The sequence below is a fragment of the Fukomys damarensis genome, unplaced genomic scaffold, assembly GCF_012274545.1.
Source record: "Fukomys damarensis isolate Sample0158 unplaced genomic scaffold, DMR_v1.0_HiC HiC_scaffold_15, whole genome shotgun sequence".
In the NCBI taxonomy this organism is placed as follows: domain Eukaryota; kingdom Metazoa; phylum Chordata; class Mammalia; order Rodentia; family Bathyergidae; genus Fukomys; species Fukomys damarensis.
This window is the reverse complement of record NW_022900927.1, coordinates 40,504,293-40,530,202: the sequence shown is the minus strand read 5'-3', so window position 1 is coordinate 40,530,202 and position 25,910 is coordinate 40,504,293. Positions and strand designations below refer to the sequence as shown.

At 32.4% G+C, this 25,910-nt stretch overlaps 1 protein-coding gene and 1 pseudogene across 8 annotated transcripts in view; both read right to left on the bottom strand.

Moving 5' to 3' along the window:
- Zdhhc17 (zinc finger DHHC-type palmitoyltransferase 17) overlaps positions 1-25,910 on the bottom strand; it is a 78,339-nt gene that overhangs the window by 38,363 nt on the left and 14,066 nt on the right. For 4 of the 8 annotated variants that reach the window (XR_004517289.1, XR_004517290.1, XR_004517291.1 and 1 more), the window contains exons 2-7: positions 17,052-17,155; positions 12,463-12,585; positions 11,767-11,844; positions 10,865-11,009; positions 5,877-5,941; positions 5,111-5,273 (exon numbers count right to left, since the gene is read on the bottom strand). Coding sequence is in view for 4 of the 8 variants with exons in the window: in XM_010639535.3 (XP_010637837.1) it covers positions 5,111-5,273; positions 5,877-5,941; positions 10,865-11,009; positions 11,767-11,844; positions 12,463-12,585; positions 17,052-17,155 (678 nt within the window). In the remaining 4 variants the exon portion in view is untranslated. Of the gene's footprint in view, positions 1-546; positions 657-4,404; positions 4,518-5,110; positions 5,274-5,876; positions 5,942-10,864; positions 11,010-11,766; positions 11,845-12,462; positions 12,586-17,051; positions 17,156-25,910 lie in introns of those variants that run through there. The other 4 variants (XM_033763791.1, XM_033763789.1, XM_033763792.1 and 1 more) reach the window with 4 other exon arrangements.
- Positions 24,546-24,695, bottom strand: LOC117286228 (annotated as a pseudogene).

The window sequence follows — 25,910 nt, the reverse complement described above, 5'->3', positions numbered from 1 at the left end:
ATCCTAGATCTATGTTCCTTTTCTTCCTTTCCTAATTTAAATTTATATTTCTCCTTTTACAAACTAGTCAGACATATACATTTTCATTCTATTCAGTGTCTTCTACTATTTATCTACTTTTAAACAGAAAAGTAAAATTACAATTACTGTTTGTCAAAATTTAAAGAATGTATAGATGGCTACTCAAACTGATATAGAAAAAATAATGAAAAAAATTTCAAAATGTTAGTTGAAAAAGAACAAAGAAACAAGGGATCTTAAAGTGCCTTACTCATGAGGAATGATTACTTAGCAAGAAGGGAGTGTTTTATTTCTAAAAGAAACAAACAAAATAAAACATACCACTACCACCAACAGCAACAACTATCACAAAACAAAAAGCCCAACCAATCTTTTAATATAAAATCAATGTAATTTAATAAGGAATGGGCTAATCTAGGTGAGCCTTTCACAATTAGGGGTATTTTAAATGTCTCTTTACTTGTTCCAAAATTCCATCACCTAAGTTGTCAGAACCAGCTAATTAATCCAAACTATAAATATTACCTGAATAAAAGCAATCCCTTGGGTAACAACTCCCAGAGAAAATCCTGCAGTTGCCTCGGTCCAGCTGAGCATCCCTTCCACTAGAGGGCCATGTGACACCTAAGGATTGCCTAGACAAAAAGATTGAGGGTGCTTTAAAAAAGATCTTTAAACTACTCCTCTAGTCATCTGACTATTTTTGTATAGCTCTTGTATTCAGCTGGTAAGCAAGCAATTATTTTTAAAAATTACAATAAAACCAGGGTTCTAAATTAAGTCTTAATTTGATCACTCCATGTCTCAGCAAAAATAATAAATAATAGTACAACAGCAACATCAGCAAGAATCCACATGGAGCATTTATAACTTATATAACTGATTATAAAAGAAATTCTTCAAGGGTTTTTGGTCAGATAAACAGTATAGCAGCTTTGTCTAAATGAGACTGAATTTCACTGACAAGATTAAGGAAAAATCCTCGGAGACCATCAAGGTCAGGTATTCAAAAGGTAGTACATAACTGTTTTCTGAAAAATTTCTTACCTCCTTTGAAGAAACCGTATGAGATCTTTCAATACATTTACAATGTTCAATAATTTTGTATTCTACACAAACTAAGATTTATGGCCTTTTACAATTTTAGAAAGAAAATATTACAAAGGGCTTGGGCAGCCCTCAAAAATTGTTTCCACCAAACTCAATTCATTTAAATATACCTATATAACTAAAAACCTGCTAGGGTATAAAATGTTTTAAAAATTAAGAAATGAGGCTGGGGATTTAGCTCAGTGGTGCCACACCTGCCTTGCAAGCACAAGGTCCTGAGTTTGATTCTCAGTACCAGAAAAAAAAAAAATCAGAAATGAAACACTGCCCCAAAAAATGACTGTGGCAGAGACCATAGTTTTTATTTTTATTCCTAGTATACCAAATTACTTTTTCCTATTATTGTTGCATAACAAGAAAAGATATAAGTCTATTCTATGTAACTGTTATCCAGGATCATGGTTCTAAATTCTATTGAGTTATATCTTATTAAAGCTAATAATCTTCTCTTCAGAAAAATGCTAAGGCAGATGACTTTTTCTCTTAATAATTTTAGGAGTCCATGGACCCACTCCACCCAACATCCCCTGGTAGACTCCAGACTGAGAATCAAGTTTTTTAAAATTTATCTATCATTTAATATCAATTGTTTTCAAAGTAAGTTTCCTTATTTCAACAGAAGATCCACTTCTTTATATATTAAAAGAATTTAATTCCTCACTAGGGTTAATTTATAAAGACAAGCCTCAAAGTAATATTTCTATGGAACCACTTTAATCTCATAAGGAAAATTATTTTAGATGAAACAGGATCAACCAACAGTTGTATAATTATGATATAATGTATAATTTTTCATATCTTTGAAGACCATAACTCTTTATTACTCTATTATTACTTTATTAGTCAAATCCAGATTTATAAGCTACCTCCTGTTTCAGATCATTTTTATCAACTAGACTTTCCTAAGACTTTATAACAGGTATAAATGAGTGAATAATCTCTGCCAAATTTCTTGACAACATATCTATGGTTTTCTTAAACTGAATTCTTCTTTCAAAATCTTTAACAATCTAAATGTACTTAATTAGCTAAAAAGGCACCATTTCAAATATTACCAAAAAAAAAAAAATCAATTCCTATCACCCTCAAAAAGTATTTCTCAATTTATCTTCACAATCTCAACATATATAACAAGAAATTCAGTTAATTAAAAGCTAAGTCATCAATATTTTCTATTATTTCTATTCTAAAATACCATATCCAAAATCATTCACTTCTTGCCATTTCTACTTTTTGGGTCTCAGGCTAAGCTAACATACCCTTTGCCTCATTTATTACAACAGACTAAATGATACCCATCCTTTTCATTTTTTAAAATTCTCAATGCTTCTTTCTCAGCCAAACTAGTATTTTAAAGATTATAAAATAAGACCACATCCTATAATCAAACTATCTAAGTTCTAGCTGCTTCCCATAACTTAAGAATACAATTAAAGTTTCTTATAATGGTGCTGCATATCTGACACCTACCTCTCTCAAGCAACTTCATTTCCTTGTTCATTGTACTCTGGTCAAACTGACCTTTTTTTGTACCTCGAGTATGACCTGTTTAGGGCCTTTTACTTGCACATTCCTTTACATGGAAAGCTTTCCTGCATATATCTCTCTCTACATAACTGGTTATGTTTTCAACAAAATTTAAATTCTGAGAGAATAGGAACCTTATTTGTCAAACATTTTCACTACCCACCACTGAACAGTACTGTTGAGTAAAAAACAAACAAACAAAAAAAAAACAACAATGGTTTCTATTAGAAGGTGGTGACAACTACACTGAAGTTCATTAGGAATGCTAGATCCCAGTAGAAAAGGCAACTGATACTCCATCCTTTTAATAACATAAAATGTGTATTTTAAAACAAAAATCCATTTTTCAACAAAGCAGATAAAAAGATAACTTTTCCTTGAGAGTATAAATGTTGTCTGAGCAAATGAAATACCTCCTTAGATTTTCTTTTCTACAACTAATATAGCTCCAGTTCACCTTGAGTGCATGTGTCAGAAATTAAAACAATTAAGAGTGTAGGAAAAAATACACAAATTTAAATAAAGTAAAGGACAACGTTCCATTTTACTGGATCTCTGTATAACTAATGTGCCTGAATGTACAATTTTTTTAAAAGTAAAATATCTCTATTCTTACCATTACCATTTTATTGAAATTCATTACAGGTTATTTCTTCTACTAAGATTAAAGTTTATGCAATGGTTAAGAGTGGTCACAACTTTTCATTACTTATATGAAAAGATGTTAAAATTATAAACCATACCTCAAATACGTAAAATGATAGAAATTATTTTAAAAATTGTATGGATAGAAATGATATTTTAAAAACTCTGAAAACACATTGCTGCTTTCAAATTACAAAACCTGGTAGTCACCTTACTGTAATAATTGGCATTAATGCAGTTTCAATATAATAGATGGATACTGACAGAAGAAGGTATTCATAATTTTACTATTTGTCATCTTGAAACTGGTTCAATTTTTTCAGTATTACGACACTAAATATCTGGAAATGTATTCCTGGCACATTACTACTTTAGGAATGTGCTTCTAGCGCAAAGAGAAGAAAAGTACCAGAAGCATATCAGATAAGAAAACATAAGCAAATCTCACTGAACTTTTCTTATGGGAAATACTATCCAATATTAGTCAAACTTCTTCCAGGTTAGTCAAACCAGATTAGTCAAATTTCTTCCTCATCTACTGACCTGGGTTCTGCCTAATTTACTAATTCTACTATACAAACTTCAGAGCACCTTATTTAAAAATTTTTGGAAAAGCAAAAATTTCTCCATAATTCCTAAGTGGCAGAAACACATCTTAGCAGAGTCATTATCTACAGCTCGGGTAAAATTCACAATTGTGCAAATCTTCATTCATTCAGCCAGTAAGTACTGGAAATGACCATTATTCATATATCAGCCTCTATGGTATTATAGTCTATGGTGATTTTCCTCTGTGTTCAGTGGTAGTCACTGGATCATTTGAGCACTTGAGTAAAGTCAAGATTAGGTGGAAGTTTAAAAAAAGAAAGAAAATACAAACATGATTTTATCAATTTCCTAATTTTCAGTATTAGGTATTTACTTTTATATACTTGTAATTACTCATTTTTAAAAATTGGTATAACTTTAAATAAATAATAGTTAAAAACTAGTCTAAGATATTTTATTTTAGTAGTTTAAACTTCTCTTCTTAAAGTAACCAAATCAAGGATGAACTACTCATTGGAATATAAAGAGATGCCCTGATCCAGCAAGACATACCTACTTTTGGATTGGCCGTTTCAGGTAAGCATGTGGCTAGAACTTTCTTCATATTTAATTAGCTCATATCCTTTATACATTTATGAAACATGACTCAGAAAATACCATGAATTATAGCTGAAATTAAAGAACATTTGTTAATGGGCACAATCACTTCTGACAATGTTTAAAGCCATTTCACAGAAAAAGTCCTGGTGTTGAAAGACTCTTGTTTTGGTGGATCCTGAAGCTATAAAAATGAGAAGCATTAACCAAAATTTAAGATTACCAATAGATTCTTCTTGTATATATTCATAAAATGCCTACAAATATCTAAATATTCAAGAGAGTAAATATTAATTATGCTTGGCTGTTAAGACAATTTTGTGCTTTTCCTGTGGGTTAGTTCACCATTTAGGTGTGTGTGGGGGGTCTCCTATAAATAGCATAAAGGTATTTTACAAAAATAGTTATATAATCTAATTTCCAAAAGGAGTATGCATTCATTAAAACAAAAGATGGCAAAATTGAAAAAATTATTTCAGTACTGCAAGATAAAAATAAGTGAACCAAGATTTGAAAACCAATTACTACCCAGAACTAAAGGACTGAGCTATAATGGAAATTTCTTTGAACTTTCACAGTCTATGAAATACCTGTTTTATTAAGGAATTCATATATTAAAAGCCCTGTTTCACATAGTATTATCAAAAGTGCTTGTATTTACCTTGATATTCTGGGCATCAACATTAGCTCCAGCTTCCAAAAGAAGACTAATGACTGTGGTATTCCCTGCTAGTACTGCCCAGTGCAGAGCAGTGTTTTTGTGATACTTGTCACCAAGGTTAACTGAAACATTGAATGTTAAAAGCAATCTAGTTGGATCCACACTGAAAAGGAAAAAAAAAAACAAAACAACAACAACAACCCTAATTTCAATTATCAAAATCATTACAAATACTATACTGCGGTTACATCAGCATTCCATTTCGGAACACTTCTATTCTAACCTACTCAAAAACTTTATGATGAGACTATTTTAATAATAAGTTTTAAGTATATGCAAATCATATAAGCAATATAGTTTCAAGGGACAGAATACATGGTCCTGACATTTTCTATTTTTGATGTAGGAACTGGTGTTAATACTAAATAATTAAAAAATATAAATATTTAAATTTCAATCTGGATGATTTCACAAATATTTAAGACAACTTACAAATTAAAACATTAAACTTGCCAACATGTAAGTCACATGAAAAATTATTTTTTAAAGAAGATAATCTCTTTTTCCATTAGGAACTGTTAAAAGGAGGCATAGATTATGAGAGGTACAATAATTGAGGTGGTGGCAAATAGACACCAAAACATTCAAAGAAGTAATTTATGTTATATACCAATCATTATAACAAGTTAATTAAGTATAAGTTACTGCTTCTTATCATTAGCTTGTTTCATATTATCTGAGTAAATATTTTATAATGGTTACATACCTATGTGTTCTATAAGCTGCCCACATTAAAGGTGTCATTCCATTCTGATCCATCATATCTACATCCTGATAAAGTCAGACAGTAAAATTTTATAAGTTCCTAACCAAAATGACTTGGAAAAATCTAATTTACACATTACAGGAGAGGCCAATGAAGTATAATAAGGATGATTTATGAAATTTTCTCTTTAACTTTTAGTATAGCCACTACATATTTTAATTAACGTCATACTTTTATAGTTTTCCCTTTTAAATATTTTGCATTTAAAAATCTTGATATATTCTGATCTTTCAGCTACAAAGAACAGGTTAAGCTGCGGATAAGCGGGACTGACAAAACCCCAATTATCCAAAGGCATTTCAAAACAAAGAATAAAACCCAACTTTTTAATAAATTCAAGTTTAATATTTTATTGTTACGTATGTACATTATTAGGGTCAAGTAGTACTGCAAAATTGTGAGAAATAAAGCAATGTGAAAAAGCAATCCTGTGCCTTTTTACCATGCCCAGCTTAGTTTTAGCTCATTATTAGCTTCAGACCTTTAAGAAAGGTGTTTGAATTGCTACTTGAGCTTTCAGCTTCAAATATTGTCTTCTGAGACTTCTCAGTATGAAAAATGAGTATTTGTTATCTCTCCTCTCCCTGATCCATCACAGATAAAGACCTTTCCTATTCTTTCCTCTTGAGACATTTATTGTAATTCAGGTTATATGAGCATTTGATATTATTATTATTATAAGTATGCATAAATTTTCTTCCTAGCCAAACAATACAGTAGGCTATAATTTTCTTCTTCCACTCAACTTTGCTTTCCCTGGAACTTGTTATCCTGTTGGTTTAATTTATAGCAAATTAAAATTAAAGCTATCAACTACTAAATCAAAATCTTTCCTAGTTCTCTAAATTTCCTTCCAAGACATTCTACTGCTGTCAAAGATTCCATCAGTTTCAATGCCCTGAAATTACCCGTCCTAATACACTCCAATGTGGTCTGATTATCCTCTCTGTCTGGAGCATTTGTCTCATTAATTGGAACAAATTCTTTGAGTACCAAAATTACATTAAATCCATTTTTGTTTTCTCAGTGCCCAGCAAAGTAAATGATCAAAACCATGTGTTAAAAGACTTGTTTTCATAATTACTCTTCTAGGTCTAGGAAAGGCATAAGGATTAGAATAAGAGACATGGTTCTCAATTCCTATTTCCATCTAATCACTAAGATAGCGGGCAAAATTAATTTTCTGAGCCTAAGAATATTAATCAAAAAATGTGGACACAAATAACTTATAAGACTTCCATGATTAAACAGAATAACATATGTAAGGTAGCCAATCCAAAGTATGGAACATAACAGACCCTCAATAAATACTAAGTTTCTTCTGCTTCCCTTTCCCAACTCCCATTTCTTGGTTGTATTATACAAGAAGTTCTAACCCAAGTTGTGCTGCAAATCTACTATCAGTGGAAGAGTAGTTACAGTAAGTACAATGTGAAACACTGGATATCTCCATGCTCCAGCTCTGTGTGAACCATTATTATTGATAGGACCGTGTTTCAAATGTGAACATTATCCAAAGGAACTGAGGGAAATAATGCAGTGTTAAAAACCATTACAATAGAGAACTAGAGTATATCCTTGGATGACATTACTTAGTCCTTCACCATGAATACTGTATAGTAGGTTATGTCTTATCCACTATAAACTCATTTCTGTATTTTTAGTGTTCCCAGAAATATCTTCTGTAACCTCACCCAATGGTTCTAAATACAGGTTAATTTTTAAATTATCATGTGATTTAAAAATTATTTTCAAAGAAATGACAAAAACTTCTTTGTTTTGTATATGAGAGGTAGGCACTTTATTTATTATTGCCCTAATATCTAATTTAAGTAAACTTAGTAAATTCTATTTTGGGGGGAATCAAACCAAAGGCCTCACACATGCCAAGTAGGCACTCCATCACTGAACTGTCCTCAGCCTCTAAACATGTAAATTCTTAGTTTCTTACTGTTGAATATAAGTATTTTTATATCCTTTTAAAAGCAACAATAAAAAAATCAATGAATAAAATATGTCAAGTTTTGCCACATCTTTAGAACAATAAAAGGGAAATGAAATTCATTCAATCTTTCCTTTCATTGGGTTATAATTTAAAACTTGATACTTCTTTTTCAAACAGATATATGTGTATTCTCTATTTGGAAGAATTAACAGCCAAGATCAAAAGTTTATGAAAATTCTATAATAAACAGAACTCTATAAATTAGCATTTTCCCCTTTTTCTCTTGAAAATCATCCAAAAGAATTGGTAGTGAGCACTTAATATATTTAACAGATAAGTGAAATCAAGTTGTGAAGAATGCCAAAATTGAGTGGAAATATTAAATACCCCAACAATGTAAAATTGATAGAACTAATTCAATGTAAAATTGATACAATAAAAAATGGAGGGGGACTGAAAAGAAAAGACCCTGTGAGCCTCACCCCAAATAGCTATGAGTCAAAGGGTATTATTTAAAGTTGAAAAATTAAAGTTTATCATAACAAGGTTAACTAAGAAAAATAATGACTAAAGTCAATGAAAGAACGGGAAAGAAAAAATTTAGATAAAATATACAAATTTTATTTTTATAATTGAGAATTAAGCAGAATTAATAAAATTTGAGCAACCATGGGCCAGGGATCTAGCTCCGTGGCACCACGCCTGCCCTGCAAGTTCAAGGTCCTGAGTTCGATCCCTGGTACCATAATAAGTAAAATAGAAAAAGTATGAGCAACCACATGACTGCACAGAGGGAACAGTAGCCATCTGAAGAAGGGTTACATTAGCAGTGGGAACAGCAAGCATGAAGGCGCTGAGAGCAAGCAAGTCAGAGTTGCTCAAGAACAGCATAGTGTGGTGTGGTTGAAGCAGAGTGATGAAGAGGAGATGACAGAAGGAAAGCTCACTGGACCCCATTCAAAGCTAGAATGCAACTCACAGTAGAAGAATGTCTTATATACATGCTAGTGCACACATGAAAAAAATCTGGAAGAACAAATTAAACTATTAATAAGTGATCTCAGTGTGGGTTGGGCAAGGAGAGAAGCGAGATTTCTTCTAAGTCATACCCTTATGTTTGGATAGTTTTCAGTAAGCACATGTTATTTTTACATGCAGAAAAAATAAGTCATAGGAGAAAAACTTTGTCAGACTCATCATTTTCATACAAAAAACAGTATGACAAGAAGAAATCCTACTCTGAGAATTTTATAGTCTAGATATGATGCTGGACTTAAAAAGATTAGTAAAATCACTCAAATCGTAAAAATCAACAAGAAAAACCCCCACAAAAACTCAAAAATTTATACTACTTTTCTTCCCCAGTTAAAAACTGAAAGGGCCAGGGATTTAGCTCAGTGGTTCTGCTGTCTGCCTTGCAAGCACAAGGTCCTGAGTTCAATCACTGGTACCAAAAAAAGAAAAAAAAAAAAAAAAAAAAAAAAAAAAAAAAAAACTGAAAGAAAAAAGGTGAATCTGAATTATTAATTCTTCCAATCCCTGTATCATTAATTCTTCAACCCCTGCTCTAGGAGAAACTGTAGGAAAATAAAAATAATCCCTTTCTAATCTTCCAAGATGGCCCCAAAAGACTTCATGTGGTATTCACAAGCTTGTGGTGACCCTTTCTAACACTAATCACAGGCAGGACCAGGTCTGTACTCTAACTGACAAAATGGATCAGAAATGAACAGAAATGTTGCTGTGCCCATTTAAGACCTAAGACTTAAAGAACAGCTTCTGCCTTTGTTCCTTTATGAGCTTGAGACACCATTTAAGAATTTTAGTTCTCTGCTGGGAAGACTACATGAAGTGATTCTGAGAAGTTCTGACACTGCGTGAAGAAAAAGGCACAGTTGTCTGAGAATCTTAGCTAAGAATAGTCTTCTATTCATTTCTATTAAGGCACAAGATGATGTATAAAGTCAGGCAACCCTCCAGCCTAGACAAAAGCCTGGATAACAACTCCCAGCCATTACTTCAAAAAGAAAAGAACCATCCAGCTAAGCCCCATTCAACTCAAAGAACTGTGAGATATAATAAATGATTGCTACTGCTCTTAACCATGAAATTTTGGGGATATTTATTAACATAGTAATAAACAACTCCTTCCAACCATTAACTTAATAATTCAATGCCTCCTTTCCTAAGATTAAACACAGAACACAACTGCTTTTGCTTAATACTGCCAAAAATAAACATTTTAAAGAGCTATTAGAAAAAAATATTGTTCAAATTCCAAGTCAGCATAAAAATTTTAATTCAAATAATAAATATGTATAAAGGAATAAATTAAACTCATTTAGCTTACTCTTGTGATGATATGCTTATTTATAAAGTTAATATATAAGTATAACCAGGAAAACACATGAAAAAAAAACTGGGTTACATTACTTTTAACAAACTATATTTACACAAAACACAGTAATATACACTCATAATATTTAGTGTGATTATGGTTACTGCTGCACATTCAAGAAAAATCAGAAGAACTTAAATCATCAATTTTGTGACAATAATCAGTGTTATTTTATAGAGCAGAAAATGAAAAACGGATCTTGAAGAAATTATTCCTCTAAAGATGTATTAAAATAGAACATAACTAATAAATAACTTCCAAAACTTTAGATGACATCAGATAATATATTCAGAAAACACAAGCAGGGAAAAAGCAGATAACCAAATTTTCTCCTTTACTTTCCAAGATTTATTTGTCACTCTCATAAATTAAAAAATCAATTTAGTGGATTCATGATTCTTGCTTTTATGTTAAGTACAGTAAAACTTCAATATCAGATTAACAATGTATTTATTTGTTCTCTTCATCCATCAGAAAGTACTCCTAAAATATCACCAGGTTGTTATACATGTAAGACCAAATACATTAGGCATTTAAACCATGAAAGATACATGATTACAATCCACACCACTGTGATATTTTTACCTGTCCTTTTGCTATGAGATAAGCAACAATTGAAGTATGTCCAAACTGAGCAGCCAGATGAATACAGCTACATCCTTCCCCATCAATTAATGAAGGATCGGCACCATATTTCATTAGTTGTACAACCATGGATAGATGGCCTTGTCTAAAACATAAAAGAATACTTATATAAAGTTATTTTGAACAAGGTCTTCTGGAGTGTTTATTTCTGGGTTTTCGTTTGTTTTGTTGTTTTTGAGACAGGGTCTTGCTATGTATATGTAGTTTGGGCTTGCCCTGAACTATGTAGCTTAGGCTGGCTGGCCTTGAACTTGCAGTGATTCTTCTCCTTCAGCCTCTCAAATTACAGGCATGCACCACCACACCTGGCTCTGAGTGTTTTTAAACAAGGTAATGGTGGAAAGATTACACATATATTTTACAAAGTTATTTTTAAACAGTTGTATGTCAAGGGACATTTAGAATTCTATGGCTTCTAAAACTCTTACTGGAAAAACAGTTCGATAATCTATGTAACTACTCATAGCTACTTTAAACATAATATTGAACAGTTACTATATTCTATTATTTCTACTCAATATGATCTCAATCCCAAGAATTGCACTAGTTCTCTAATTGTAAATGTTCATAGGTTTCAAAAGTATTACATTTACAAATTCAAAATTTAATCTAACCTTGTAAAAGGATTAATACTGGCACAGCTAATACCCTAAGGGTATTTTTGGACAATAAGCTTTACTTCCAACGCAGGTAACAACAGAAAACTATACATTAATACATTAATGATATTAACTATTGGCATAACAAATTCTCTTATTCATTTCATCTCATCATTTTAAAAATAATAGTTTTATACTAATATTGTAACCACGGGGGGGGGGGATCCAGAAGCAAATTTAAACCTTGTGGCCCAGTGCAAAGGGGTTGAATTCAGGTCTCCTCCAAGTTGATCCACAATAGCACCTTTCGAAATATAGTATCTATAAGACAAAATTTGTAATACTTTAGACAGCTTTCACTTTCAACTTTAAGAAATTATATATTAAAAGAAAAAATTCACTTTCAATCTCATGCTACTTTGCACCTATGACAATAAGCTATCATTTTTGATAGTTTAAAAAATTCAGCAGAATTTTGTGTCAAAAACATCACCTTCCCTGTTTTCTAGAAGTAAAAGAAAAATAAATTTTTAAGTTATTAAAAAAAAGTTGAAATGCCAAATAACTATATCATAAGAAAAGTGGTCAGAGAATCTCAAAGATTTGAGTAGTAGCATACAAAACATGGGATCAAAACATTTATACAATAGGCAAGACATGCTTTACGTTGAGTAGCTCAGTTTTTAAAATTTTGCATTCCATATAAGATTGCTGTAGATTAAACAATATACATGAAATAGTTTCATAAAGAATACATCATAATATAAAGATCCTTTATTATGTCTTGATCTTTGTTAAACCTTTGGAGCAATTTAAGATAAAAAGTAAACAGTATACACTTTTGGAAGTCAGAAATTTTAAAGATAATTAGTTTTTAAGGTACTTTAAATAATTTTATAATAAAACTATTAATGAATTAAAAACACAAAAAACACATACTTGACTAAATCTATTCTGTTATTGATGGCAGCCCAATGGAGAAGTGTAACATTTTCTTTGTCTGGTTGCCGTACATCATAACCTGCTTCTACCAATTCTCGGCAGCGTTCATATATCCCGTATCTTGAAAAGAAAGAAAATATGGTATTTTTATTACTACCCAACAATAAACTCAAAGCTGAAAATAACATTTAAAGAACAAAATAATGCTCTATTTCATAATTTGAAATTAAAATATATCACTTTTAAAAATATTAACGTTTCAACAGCTTTCACCCATCCATTTTATAACATTAAAATATCTCACTTATAAGAATGTGAAATTTCATAGGTAGAAAAGGATACCAGAAATAAAACTTCATAATTAGTTGCTCTTTTTTTTATAGAACCACTTATTCCACAATTGAAGCAGACTGAGGTAAATTTTAAAAATACAATTAGTCTAAAAGTATTAAATACATAAAAGTATGAATGGAAAGTGGGATGGGGAAGAGTCCTATAACTCAGTTTAATCAAATGAGATATAAAATAAAGTCTAATGGAAAAGCTATAGGAAAGATACTCATATTAGACAGGAGAGAGAAGCACATGCAGAGAGCCTAACCTTCACTGCTATTTTCTATCATCGTGGCCATTTTTAATTTAATTATGGAAATTTTCAAATATAAACAAAGTAGTACAATAAACCACCCAGAACCCATTATCAAGCCACAACCACCATTACCTTTTTCCTAACCAATGTACTGGATCTCTGAAAATATATAACACAAAACCAAAGTTAAATAAATCTAACAATATTTTAATTTCTTAGAGTGGCATCCAAAATAGGGAAGCCACAGAGGATGTACAATAAGGTGACACAAGAAACAAATATTAGAACTTCTGAAACAGCAGATATTTATTAAATTGTGACAGCTGGTGACTAAGATTGGTGACCAAGGGAACAAAACGTATTCCTCTGGAGGCAAATAACCACTAGAGCAACCTCATCCCACACCACTGAAGTAAAAATAGAAAGGTCTCAAAACTGACTGTCACATAACCTCACTACATTCTTTGCAAAAGAAGACAAAACAGGAGGGTCCTGGGCCCATTTGAATCAACTGTGCTCAGAGACTTGACCCTAAGGTAACCAAGACCCTCAAATAACAAACGTAAAAAGTGAGGAACTACATGCTGCTAGCACAAGATAAATCCAAGTGCAAAATCACCCATGAACACTTAACAATTGCTTCATGCACATGCATGTTTCATATTACTATACTCCTCATATATATGCAACACTTTTATAGGAAACATATACAATCTCATTATACCCCAGCCAGAGGATTGTTTTCTGTGAAGTCTTCTCCTTTGCTGTTCTTTCCTGGGCCCTCTCTATGGGCCACCTGCACCTATATCATATTTGATTCTAACAAACTTCTCTTTACTAATTCCCAGTAGCCATGTCTAATTTATCTCTTTTACAAGTTAAAGAACTCAGCCAGTGATACTTTTACCTACATTCATATACAACAGAGAAATGTTTTACTAATATTCAACACAGCCTTCACACTGCTGCAGTATCTGGTTCTGTTTTGCATGTATGTGCAAACAAACACACCCATACACTCACAAATCAACCTAAGGAGACTAAGGAAGGAGCAGGAAAGGATTACAATAGTACCTATGGTTGTTTCTTCTCTTTCATGAAGTTGTTTACATTTGTCCAGTTAAGTAAAAACTAGGCATATTATCTTCAAAAGCAGACTCTCACTTTGAGATGGTAAGTGACAATCTTATACACAGAATCACTGGTTAGTTTTCTTGCATTCGTCAATGACTTATGAGGATTATTGGAGGATGACACATTAGGAAGAACCAGAAATCTGTTTCTCCACCTAGACAACAAATGCACTGGCAGAGTCTGTGTGACAGAACTATTTTGGAACTTTAACCCAGTAGCAAATTCTCACCCCAACAGGTGGCTGTGTATCTTTTCCTACAGCAATCAGAATATAATGCTTACCAGAAGCAAAGTGGGCAAAAAAGGACACTAATATCAGAGACCTGTGCTCCGTGGCTTGTAATTGGTTCAGTGGCAGTGGCCACTGTTGTTGTACACCACCCACACCCACAGACAAACCCAATGCCGCAAGTTCCTACCCCTCCAGCAGAAATGATTTCCCCTAAATTTAAAAGGCAATACCCCTTTTCTTCCTGTCATTTTTCTCCTTTTTTCCTTTCCAGAGCAGACAATAAAAACAAGGTCATCCAAAGGCAAATGCAAATACAAGAAAATTTAAATTTAAATATTTACTTATTTGAACAGTTTACTTCATACTTCATATTCCAGGTTCTGAAGTTCTGGCCATTCCAAATTCTGCACATCTTGTCAAATTTCTCCTTTGAGAACTTTGCTGCTTTTGTTATCTTTCACTACTCTATCCTACCCTAATATATTAGTTCTCATCAGCAAATAAATATATTGTAGCATCTTCTATTTTAAGAGAAAAATATAAAACACCCCTTTTTATCCTTCACATAATCATTCTAACTATCCTATCTCTTGCTTTTTTTATTAGTAAATGTTTGCAGTATATGATTACATTCATTGTAGGAAATTGGTATATGTATCTAATACATCTCAATTCTTTTTTATATTCTTCCCCTCCCCACCTTTTAAAATAATTTTTTAAAATATTTCTTTGCCAGCATCAGATTTATTTTTTTTGTAAGTCCTTATCAAGTTAATTATCTTAAGTACAGATTAACAGCCAGACTAACAGGGCAAAAAACATAAGAAACAATTAAGACAATTATATTCGAAGTACACTTTCAGATAGCTTGTTCATTATTGTTTCTTAGAATCTCTATATTGCTGTTAACAATTTGTTTTCAAAACCTTTGTTTTATTAAGTAATTAAACATTTCAATCTTACAAAAAAATAGAGAATATCTCTTCCATATTAAGCAGATGCTAACATTTTGCTGTATTTGCTGTAGGCTTCTCATTTGTGTGTTCTTTCTCCTACTGCCCCCAAAGAAACCTCTCTTGAAAGTGCAAGGAGTCCTGTAATTGTCACTTACATTTGTGTATACATCTTTCTCTACAAAAAAAATATACTACTGTGATATGTGCTTAAATTTATATAAATTACATTCTATTGGGCATATTCTTTTGCAGTTGATTTTATTTTTTAAAAACTTGTTTTTTTCAATCATTAAGAACTTAGTTCGGTTTAACTTCTTTAACCTAATTTATTCTAACTATGTACTGTAATTGTTTTTATAGTTTTTTGTCACTGAGCTTTTATTTGATACTAACAAATTATCAATTTTTTTAAATTTAGAATTATAAAGGTTTAAAATCATATGGAAGGGCAAGAGGAGGTTACAGTTTTAGAAAATGTATAAAGTCACTGCGCAGTACTCGATTCGGCAGCACATATACTAAAATATAAAGTCACTGCGCATTTCTCTTAGAAAAGATCTTTGAGAACCTTAAGTTTATACTTCAGGCTGATGATCCTTGGCACAGATGTACATCCTACCTAATAGAAGTTACATTAACTATGGGCCAGGGATTTAGCTCAGTAGTTCTGCCACCTGCCTTGCAAATTCAAGGTCCTGAGTTCAATCCTCATACCAAAAAAAAAGAAAAGTCACATTAAATGCAAAAGCATTTAATTCTTCAATTAAAAGAACATGGACTTTGCCAGGTATGGTAGGGCATGCCTATAATTTCAACATTTGGGAAGTTGAAGCAGGACTGCTGCTGAGTTCAAGGCCTTCCTGGGCTACATAGTGAGTTCAAGGCCAGCCTGAACTACATAATCAGACACTGTCTGAAAAAATAAAAAACAGGGCCAGGAATTTAGCTCAGCCGTTTCATCGCCTGTCACCTGCCTTGTAAGTGCAAGGACCCGAGTTTGATCCCTGGTACCAAAAAACAAAACAAAAAAAACAAAGAATGTGGACTTTTTGAAGCCAGACAATTCTAAAATTTTGAAGGGCATGAGAATTAATTATATAGTTTCTCCATTTTATTTGCAGATGAAAATATCTGCTGTATTTCAATTTCTACATGATTCTGCATTATAATATTCCTAGATTGATCATTTTCCTTGTCCTATCTTAAAGACTGATAACCTGGCATTTTTAACGTCATGCATTAGATAGCTATGGTATCTCCCTCAATAAAAGTTAAATACATGACACTGACTATATTTTTCTTTTCCTGATATAAGGGATTGAAATAGGGACCTTGAACTTGCAAGGCAAGCAACAGGACCACTGAGCTAAATCCCCAGCCCTTGACTACATTTTATTACTAATTTGTATACCTGCTTGAGAGGTAGGGAAATATAGAATGTACATATATTTCATTTAAAGTTCTCTTAATACAATAATATTTTCTAATTCTCCTTAGTCAATTTTAATACTTAAGACATAATATTAAACTTCTAGAAAGATTAGCAAGTACCAAAAGCAAAAGGATTAATAAACTAATGAGAAATGAACTAATTTAATTGAAATAATGACATTTTCCCATATACACATTTCACTTAAAATATTTATTCAAAGACGAAAACAACAAAAAAACTTACTGTGTAGCCTTGATAATGTCCCATGTGCTGTAATCATCAATATGAGTTTTTCGTCCGAGGGGTTCACCATACCCATGGTTATAATGGCTTTGGGGTTTGATTTCCTATTAAAAAAAAAATCACACACAAGGCAAGAAATTTTTTTAGAAGTACAGAATGTATTTTAATATTTTTGTTTTTGTGTTGGCTAAAGAATGTTCATTTTTGAAATAATTCAATTTTACCTTATCCTGAAGTATGTATTCCAGAGACAAAGCATGGTTGTCAAATAGATACTCCCTTGTACATATTCTCAAAATGTAAAAGTTATGACTAGAAATTCACAACAAACTAGTAACTAAAATTCATCTTTAACTCCATAGAACACTATTAAGTCTTCATGATATCTCTCACTCAACCCAATTTTCTATTACTCTAACACAACCCCTACTTTCAACGTTCTAATGTAATCTATTTCTCAAATAACCTCTTAAGGTCCTAAAGGAAAGAAAGAACTTCTATATTCTCACAAGAAGACAGTACATAAGAAAATCATTCTTTTATTTACAGACATTAAACTACTTCATACTGAGAGCCTAAGCATCTATTACGTGAATAAGGAACAATGAAGCAGTTCTAAATTAAATTTCCGTGACAGTCAGGGGCCACATAATATTTTCATCACAACTGAACATATACAGAGTTTGCCAAAAAAAAGTATACAAACTTCAGCAGTTCACCATATTAATAAATGTCTGGAAACTAATGGCCACCACCACATTGAGCACCTCTTGTAATTGCAGAGGCCAAATGTAACTTTATTAATCTCATGCTGTTTCAATAAATTTAATATTAAAATATTTATGTTTTCTTTTCCTGATATATACATCTTTGACAGACTCTGTATGATAGTGATCTAATAAGATTATAATGGTACTGAAATTTTAACTGTACCTTTCCTATACAATACTTAACACTGTGTTTCAAATGCCTGTTCAATTTCATGCTGTCCAGGTTTGTAGCCTACAAGCAATATACCCTAGATGTGTGACAAGCTATTCCATCTAGCACTGTGTTAAATACATTCCATAATGCTCATCAAAATGAAGTCACCTAACAAGGCAGTTCTCAAAACACGTCATATCCATTAAGCAATACATGACTGTAACTCTAAATTTTCAATATCCTTTAAAGACTACATATGTATATAAGTTTAAATGTTGCCAACATAGATTACATGCATTCAACAACAAAAAAGGATATTACAATGCATTCAAAATTTATGTGCTGTCTATAATTTTCAATGTAAAATTTGCAGCCACACACAAAGATACATGCCTGTAACCTCAGTACTCTGGAAGGCTGAGCCAAAAGGATCCAAGTTCCAGCCCAGCCTGGGCAACTGAGTGATATAGCAGAACTCTGTCTTAAAATAAAAAATGGGCTAGGCATTTAGCTTAATTCAAAGGCCCTGAGCCGGGGATTTAGCTCAGTGGTTCCGCCACCTGCCTCAAAGGCCCCGCACACTCAATACCACATACATACATAAATATGTATTTTTACATATATGTAACATATATAAAACACACACACACACACACATATATGGGTTTTGCTAGTATAAAACAGCACTAAGATACACTTTTTTTTTCTATGAAAACAAACAAACAAATAACCCGGGCTTGGTGGTGCACACCTATTATTCCAGCACTCGAGAGGCTGAAGTAGGAGGATCACTTCCAATTTGCGGCCAGCCAGGGCTACATAGAGAGACACTCTCAAAAAAACAAAAAAAAAAGAAGGAAAGAAGGAAAGGAAGGAGGGAAACTGGGAGGCTGAGAAGCTGGGAGGATTGGTTGAACGTGTTCAGCTGTAAAAGCATCTGTTCAAACTGCGTTATTTTTTATAATTTTCACAAATGTAAAATATAAAGTTGAAACATTTTGAAAGAAAAAAATTCTTAGAACAATTTATATTCTCTTACTTCTGATCACATCATTACCAATAATATTTAATAATACAAAATTAAGGGAATTTTATTGGTAAAAGTCTATTATTTTTATCCTACCCTAGTCAAATTGTGTCAGAAATCCCAAAACTACTTTGACTTATAAATTTAGAAAACTATCTGAATATTTTATTTTTGATATATAATAACTGTACCAAAAAATTTTTGTCTTACAAAACCCAATTATATATACTTACTATATAATCTTCTAAGTACTAAGTGCTTAGTTCCTTATGAAAATGCTAGAGCCAGTATTAAAATATCACAACATTCTGAAAAGTCTTATACATTCAATGTTTTTAAAACTTTTTTATTTACACACTCCAATGAATTCTACTTTTCAACTTCTGTGTTCTATATTCTGTGTAGTAAGATGAAGACACTTTTCTATCTAGTAATACTTCCTTCTTTCTGAATTCTCTTTTCCAAAAGGAAAAAAAATACTTTTTTGTTTGTTTTTTGAGCCAGGCCTTATCAGTATATAGTTTATGCTGGTCTTGAACTCACAATGTAGCCCAGGCAGACCGTGAATTCACGCAGTCCTCCTGCTTGGCCTCCCAAGTGCTGACATCACAGGTATATGCCACAAAGCCCAGCTTGGTTTTTGTTTTGTTTTGAAGAAAAGTTTTTTTTAAAAAAAACCTTCTGACTTCTGTGTGACGATAAGGCCTTCGAAATACAATAAAAACCTGCTCAAGGCTTTGAAGCAGAATGGAATAACGTATCCAACAAAACATATATTGAAAGCCTGTCATACATAAAGCTCTGAACAATGTACTTAGATCCAGCACCAGGTTAGTGTGAGGTGAGTACAAAGTTTAAGATATCAAAAAGTAAGCAAGAACAACAACAAAAAAAATTTAGTGGAATGTTTTAAAAATGAAACCTAATACCTATAAAAAAAAAAATCTATGACGAACCAAGCATCAACATTTTAAATAGAGACATCAGCATTTTAAATACAAAAAAAAAAAAAAATCACCACTGATTTTTTTCTTTCATATCACACTCTACTATAGCCAGAGTAGCACTGGGAATATGTATATTAAAATGCATTTAGCCTTCAAGGACTTTACACTGCAGAACAGAAAGACAGAAACAGAATAAAAAATTACAAAGCAAAAGTTTTCCAATAATAATTAAAACCAAAAAAAACATAATGTCCAAAAATAATAATACATAATTTAAAAGATTATTCAAATTTGAAAATCTAAGGCAAACTGCTATTTTTTAAAACTAAGGACAAATACATTGTTTTCACATGCAAAAAAATATTCATAAAAACGGATAAATTTTTAGTATTACTACTTAAAAGCTTTCCTAGGTCTTCAATTTCATTTCCATCCCCACAGCCTCACTTACTATACATAATGATTAAAATGCTATACATTCTCAGTTTCTCTAAGTCCACTGTTTACTGATATTGCCAAATGTGACCTTTCAAATATTAGCAGAAATTAAAATTTTCTAAGGATACCATACACTTTTAAAAGAGTATAATGACTGCTTACAATTTTAAAAAGATAGCATAAATATAAAACATAAAACACAATGAACAATGAATGGCTAAGAAAACCAGTTACCACTACAAAATTACTGTTAATTCACTTAAAATGTAATTAGTTAATAGTGCCAGCAGATGGCATTACTCACAAGACAGACTCCTTTGTTATTCTATTTAATGCATCATCTTTAAGGGAAGACTGGAGAAAAATGATTTGGTTAATTGGAAAAATTACAAATCGGTGCTTTCAATCAACAGCAGGTTCCTTATAGTATAATATATATTTTGCTGGTCTTCCTCTGGGTAACAAGTGTATGATTGTTGGCTGGAACAAAGAAGAGTCAAATTCGAAGCACTGGTTTTCTTTATGCTACAGTATCACCAGTACCTGAATCCAAAATATCAAATTCATCTTCTTGCTTCCAATCAAAGTTTGACATGTTGAAAATAAAGGGAATTTTTAGAGTAGGAAAATGCCCACCAATTTCTAACTTCTTTAAAACTGGTTTTCACTTCACTTCCTTCTAGCATTAGTCCATATGCATGTATTTCAATAATATAAATTTAGCATACCTTAATGTCTGTGAAAAAAAATTCACATTTTCTTGCAAATTTCTTTCAACTTTCCCATGCAATCTTTACTTGCCCAAATGTTTATATATTTAATACAGTTTGTAATCACAGAATTCATATTTCCTCATGCCATTAGTTTTTATAAGCACTGCTTTTAGCCTCTGCATATACAATATATAGAATTGGCCTGAAATATTATCTCCTTAATTACTGAACATTTAGATTATTCCTTGTATGTCCTAACTAAAATCAGATGTTATTTCACAGGCATTTCCCTACATCTTCTCTCAACCTCTCTTTACCATTAGATGTAAGATATAAAAACAGGAACCCTATCATAATCATTTGTGCATCTCTGGTTACAGGACAGAAATTGGCATAATGTTGGCACACTTAAATAAAATAAAATGAATGTATTTTTATTGAAAAATATATTCTTTAACTTATTTAATATATCTTTTTAATCAGGGTAAACATCTTCAAAAGGGTACGAATATTTTTAGGCTACTGACACAAAACCATAAATTGTGAAAGGATTGTATTTATAATTCTACCTACAACATGATTAATTCTCCATAAACTCACTAATCCTGGGTGTTTTAAAATTCTCCCCTATTCAGAATAGTATTTATAATTTCAACTTTCAGTGTATTTTCCTAATCTGTTTCATCTTTTGAGAAGTTTCTATTCACATTCATTAGCCATTTCAGTCTACTTAAGTCCTGAAATTTGTTTGATATATTTAAATTAGATTTAAATTACTAGGGATTGAACTGAGGGCCTTGCACGTGCCAGGCAAGTACTCTACCAATGAGCTAAATTCCCAGTCATTTTTAAATTTTAGTTTGAGACAGGGTCTTTGTCACCTACTCAGACTAGCCTTAAACTTGGACTCATCCTGCCTCAGCCTCTTAAGTTAAATTAGACTTTCATATATATATAAAATTAGATATTAATCATTTTTATACTGGCTTAAATACTTTCTATTCTTAAAATTGCTGATTTATAGTCTCAGTATATTTCGGATACAGTATTATACTCTTTACAGTCACATATATTAATCTTTTAGTTGGGCTCTTTCAGTTTTTATTTTTACACTTAAATACATTCTGTAATTGTTGCTGCTATTGAAATATTCACAGCTCTCTTCTCAGGCACATGGTAGAATATCCTTGGTCTTTGAAAGATAAGTGTGTTCAAATGACTGGCTTTCTTTTTAACCAATGGAATAATAAAAAGTACATGTTTCCCACCCTGCCTTTGGAATGGAGACTGACAATCTTCTAGGAGGAAAGATAATCATTCTACATCCCAGAGTCACTAACAATTAAACCAGTAAGATTTTAGGATTAGCTGAAGACATAGCTCAGTAGGAGAGCTCTTGCTTTACACTAATGAGGCACTGGGTTCAACTGCCAGTACTACATGTGGGAAGATTCTAGGGTTTACTGCAGCAAAATTCAACTTATCCAAACTAATTATGAAAGTTGTTTATTTTGGTAAGCAATATAGAGATGGAGCTACATAGATCATTTTTACCATATTCTGGAGCTGGTTATAACTAGTATATGGTTTTACAATTAATGATCAGATTCTTTATACCTGGCCACAATTGTAAAAACGCAGGACAAACGAAGAATACAATCAAATATGCAAATAAGTATTTGCACTCCCATTGCTTATGGCATTGGCAAAAAGATCAGATGCAGTATTAGAAAAATAACAGTGAGGATACACCTTTAATTTCTTGTATCTTTCTCCATTTTCAATTGGCCTCCATTTTTAATAGTGTCTTTAGTGCTTCTCTGTTACACATAAAGCTATAACCATCCTTATCCAAATACATTTTACAGAGCGTAGAACACTGCATTTGGATAAAAATGCCCACTTGAGCACCACATTCTTACATTATAGCATATATCTATCTTCATATTTCACTTGAGAGTTATTCTCAATTTTACCCTCCAATTCTAGAATACTGGCTAACACCCTTGAACATATTTCCCAGGCTGAAAAATCTCACATCAAGCAAATTAACTCTCCTCCACAAAATGCCTACCACAGGCCAACTGCTCTTCCGAGATGCCCAAACTCAAGTCCTAGGCATTTTCCAATCAGGCCCAAGACAGCCAAGATTTTGGAAAATTCTGAGGAAATAACTTTAAGCACTGTAAATTTTACTGTTTAAAAATGAGCCATGCACACACATAAATTATTTAAATTTAATCACTAAAATTAACTTGAATGAAGAAAGGTAAAATCCTGAAAAGCATGTGAACAATTTCTTGGAAAACAAGCAAAAATCCCATCTTCAACTGAAAATAAAGACTTTTAGGCAATGAGGCCAATAGGCAATAAAGATCAATAAAAAAAGTTTTAAGAAAATAACAAAATTAGATATGCAATTTTAAAAGATCACCTAACAATATTTTCCTTCTCACTACATCCACAAAGTATTCTTTCTCCTTTCTGGTCTTTTGTATTTTGTGGTGCTGGGAATCATACCCAGGACTTCACTGAGCTACATCCTTGACCCATATCACTTATTAAAAGGCATTTCTATCAAAATGTACAAGTTTGAAAATCCTTTCAACCTTGCCTTTTTTAGCTCAAAACTTCAAGTACAATTATGCACTAAGTATCGCTGCTTTTCTCAAATCCATATTGTCTTCTCTCTGTATGGCCAGCTCTTATCCTCTCAGTCTGTCCATATTACTTACTGCCCATTCACTCTCTTTATTTAAAATGAAAAAAAAAATCGTGTATATAGGGTAAAGGGAGGATATTTTAGCAATCATACAAAATCCTCTGTGAACCAGTCCCAATATATTTTTTTTCAGCTTTAATATCATTATCTTCTACATATTGTACACATTTAAGTAACCAGCTATTCCAATAAGTTATACCTAATCAGCAGTGCTAGTACACACTTTTCATTCCAGCACTTGGGTGGCTCAGGCAGGAGAATCACCAAGTAGGAGACCAGCCTGGCCTGCACAGTGAGTGTAAGACCAGGCTGAAGTACAAAGCAAGACCCCCATATCAATACAACAATAAAAAACAAAAAAACAGTAAGTCATGTAATTCAGAAACCTCACTATTTTTTATCATGTTAGCTATTCTATTTAGAAGACAACCTCCTCTGGGGTCAGGCAAAATTTTTTTTCTTTTTTCTTCTTTTAGTGGTACTGCAGATTGAACCCAGCACCTTTGCTTTGCACTGAGCTACATCCCCAGTCCATTTATTTACTTTTTATTTTAAGACAAGGTCTTGCTAAGTCACTAAATTGCATACGATAAACTCCAATTCTAGACCTTCTGGTTTCAGTCTCCCCAGGTTCAGAGGTCACAGATGAGCAAACTAATTTACAATTCACATGTCAGGATACCATTCCTAGGGCAATTTACTACTCACTATTTGTGCTACATTATTATGCCAACAAATTATATTATTGTGTGATGGTATATGTTCATTATTGCTGCTGTTAATAAATTTACACAAACTCCATGGCTTACAGCAACACTAATTTACTATCTTACAGTTTTACACTTGATCTTAGCCAAAAGGCCAAGAAGCGATATCTTACAGTTCTGAAAGTCAAAAGTCCAAAACCATCATGCGGCTGAAGTTAAATAATCTCCCCATCTTGAGATCCTTAACTTAGATCATCTCTGTACTTTTTCCTTACTTATAAAGTAATATTTTCCAGAGATTAGGCGCCACTAACTTTGGGCGAGTGAGGATGGGGGCATGATGAGATTAAAAGTGAAGTGACAAGAGACAAATTCCAAGTTACAGAGTGATACTCTTTGTAATGTTCTCTCAGCTACTGAATACAGTATCATTGGAGAGGCTGGACTACTGGCTCTCTTGTGAGACATTTTGGGAGTTCTGAAACATCCTGTGGGGACTGACACGGACATCACCCTTGTCCAAACTTTAGTCATGCTCCTCTTAGACCTCTTCTTGACTAGACTTCAACCTTGACCCTAGTCCTTGTTGGACCTGCAGGGCCAAAGTTTAGCAAGAATCCTTCTAAGTCAGTCTAAAGAGAATACCCTTACTTGGTACCTTGTAAAGAACTCTTCCTCACATTAAATTCTCTTTATCTTGGAGATGATAAAGAGTTCTAGGATAAATAATGGCCACTTCCCAGCAAGTTCAATATCTCTGTTTATAATGAATGCAGGGATCCTTTGTTACTCAAGTCAGATTACTTTGAACAGGCAGAGGCATATGCCAACCTGAAGATCATTTAAGAAAGGTTGGGCAAAACATAATTAAAAACAGGGCTGGGGATTTAGCTCAGTGGCACCCATGCCTGCCTCGCAAGTGAAAGGTTCTGAGTTCAATCCCCAGTAAATAAAAAAATTAAAATAAAAAAATTAAAAACAATGAATACTGATAACTCTTTTTGGAAATAGTTACAGTTATGTATATAGGAATAAGGCAGCAGCCAGAAGGAAAGTTGGACTAAAGTAAGTTTTTGTTTTTAAGGACAGGAGAAACACTAGTAAAAATGATCTAATACAGCAAAATACTGATGATGTAGGATTAAGAGTAGAGAATGCTAGAGAGATATCCTAAAGTGGTCATGAGAGGACAGACAATGGTAAGTAACCAAATAGGTACCAGTGCTTTTATGCTAAAAACTACAAAAAAAAAAAAGAAAAAATTAAGATCTAAAATTTTGCTCTGAGAAAAGATCCTACTATGTGGACAAAAAGGTAAGCTACAGAATGAAGAAAAAAAGTAATTGCAGACCATAACAAAATACTAGTACCTAGGGTTTAT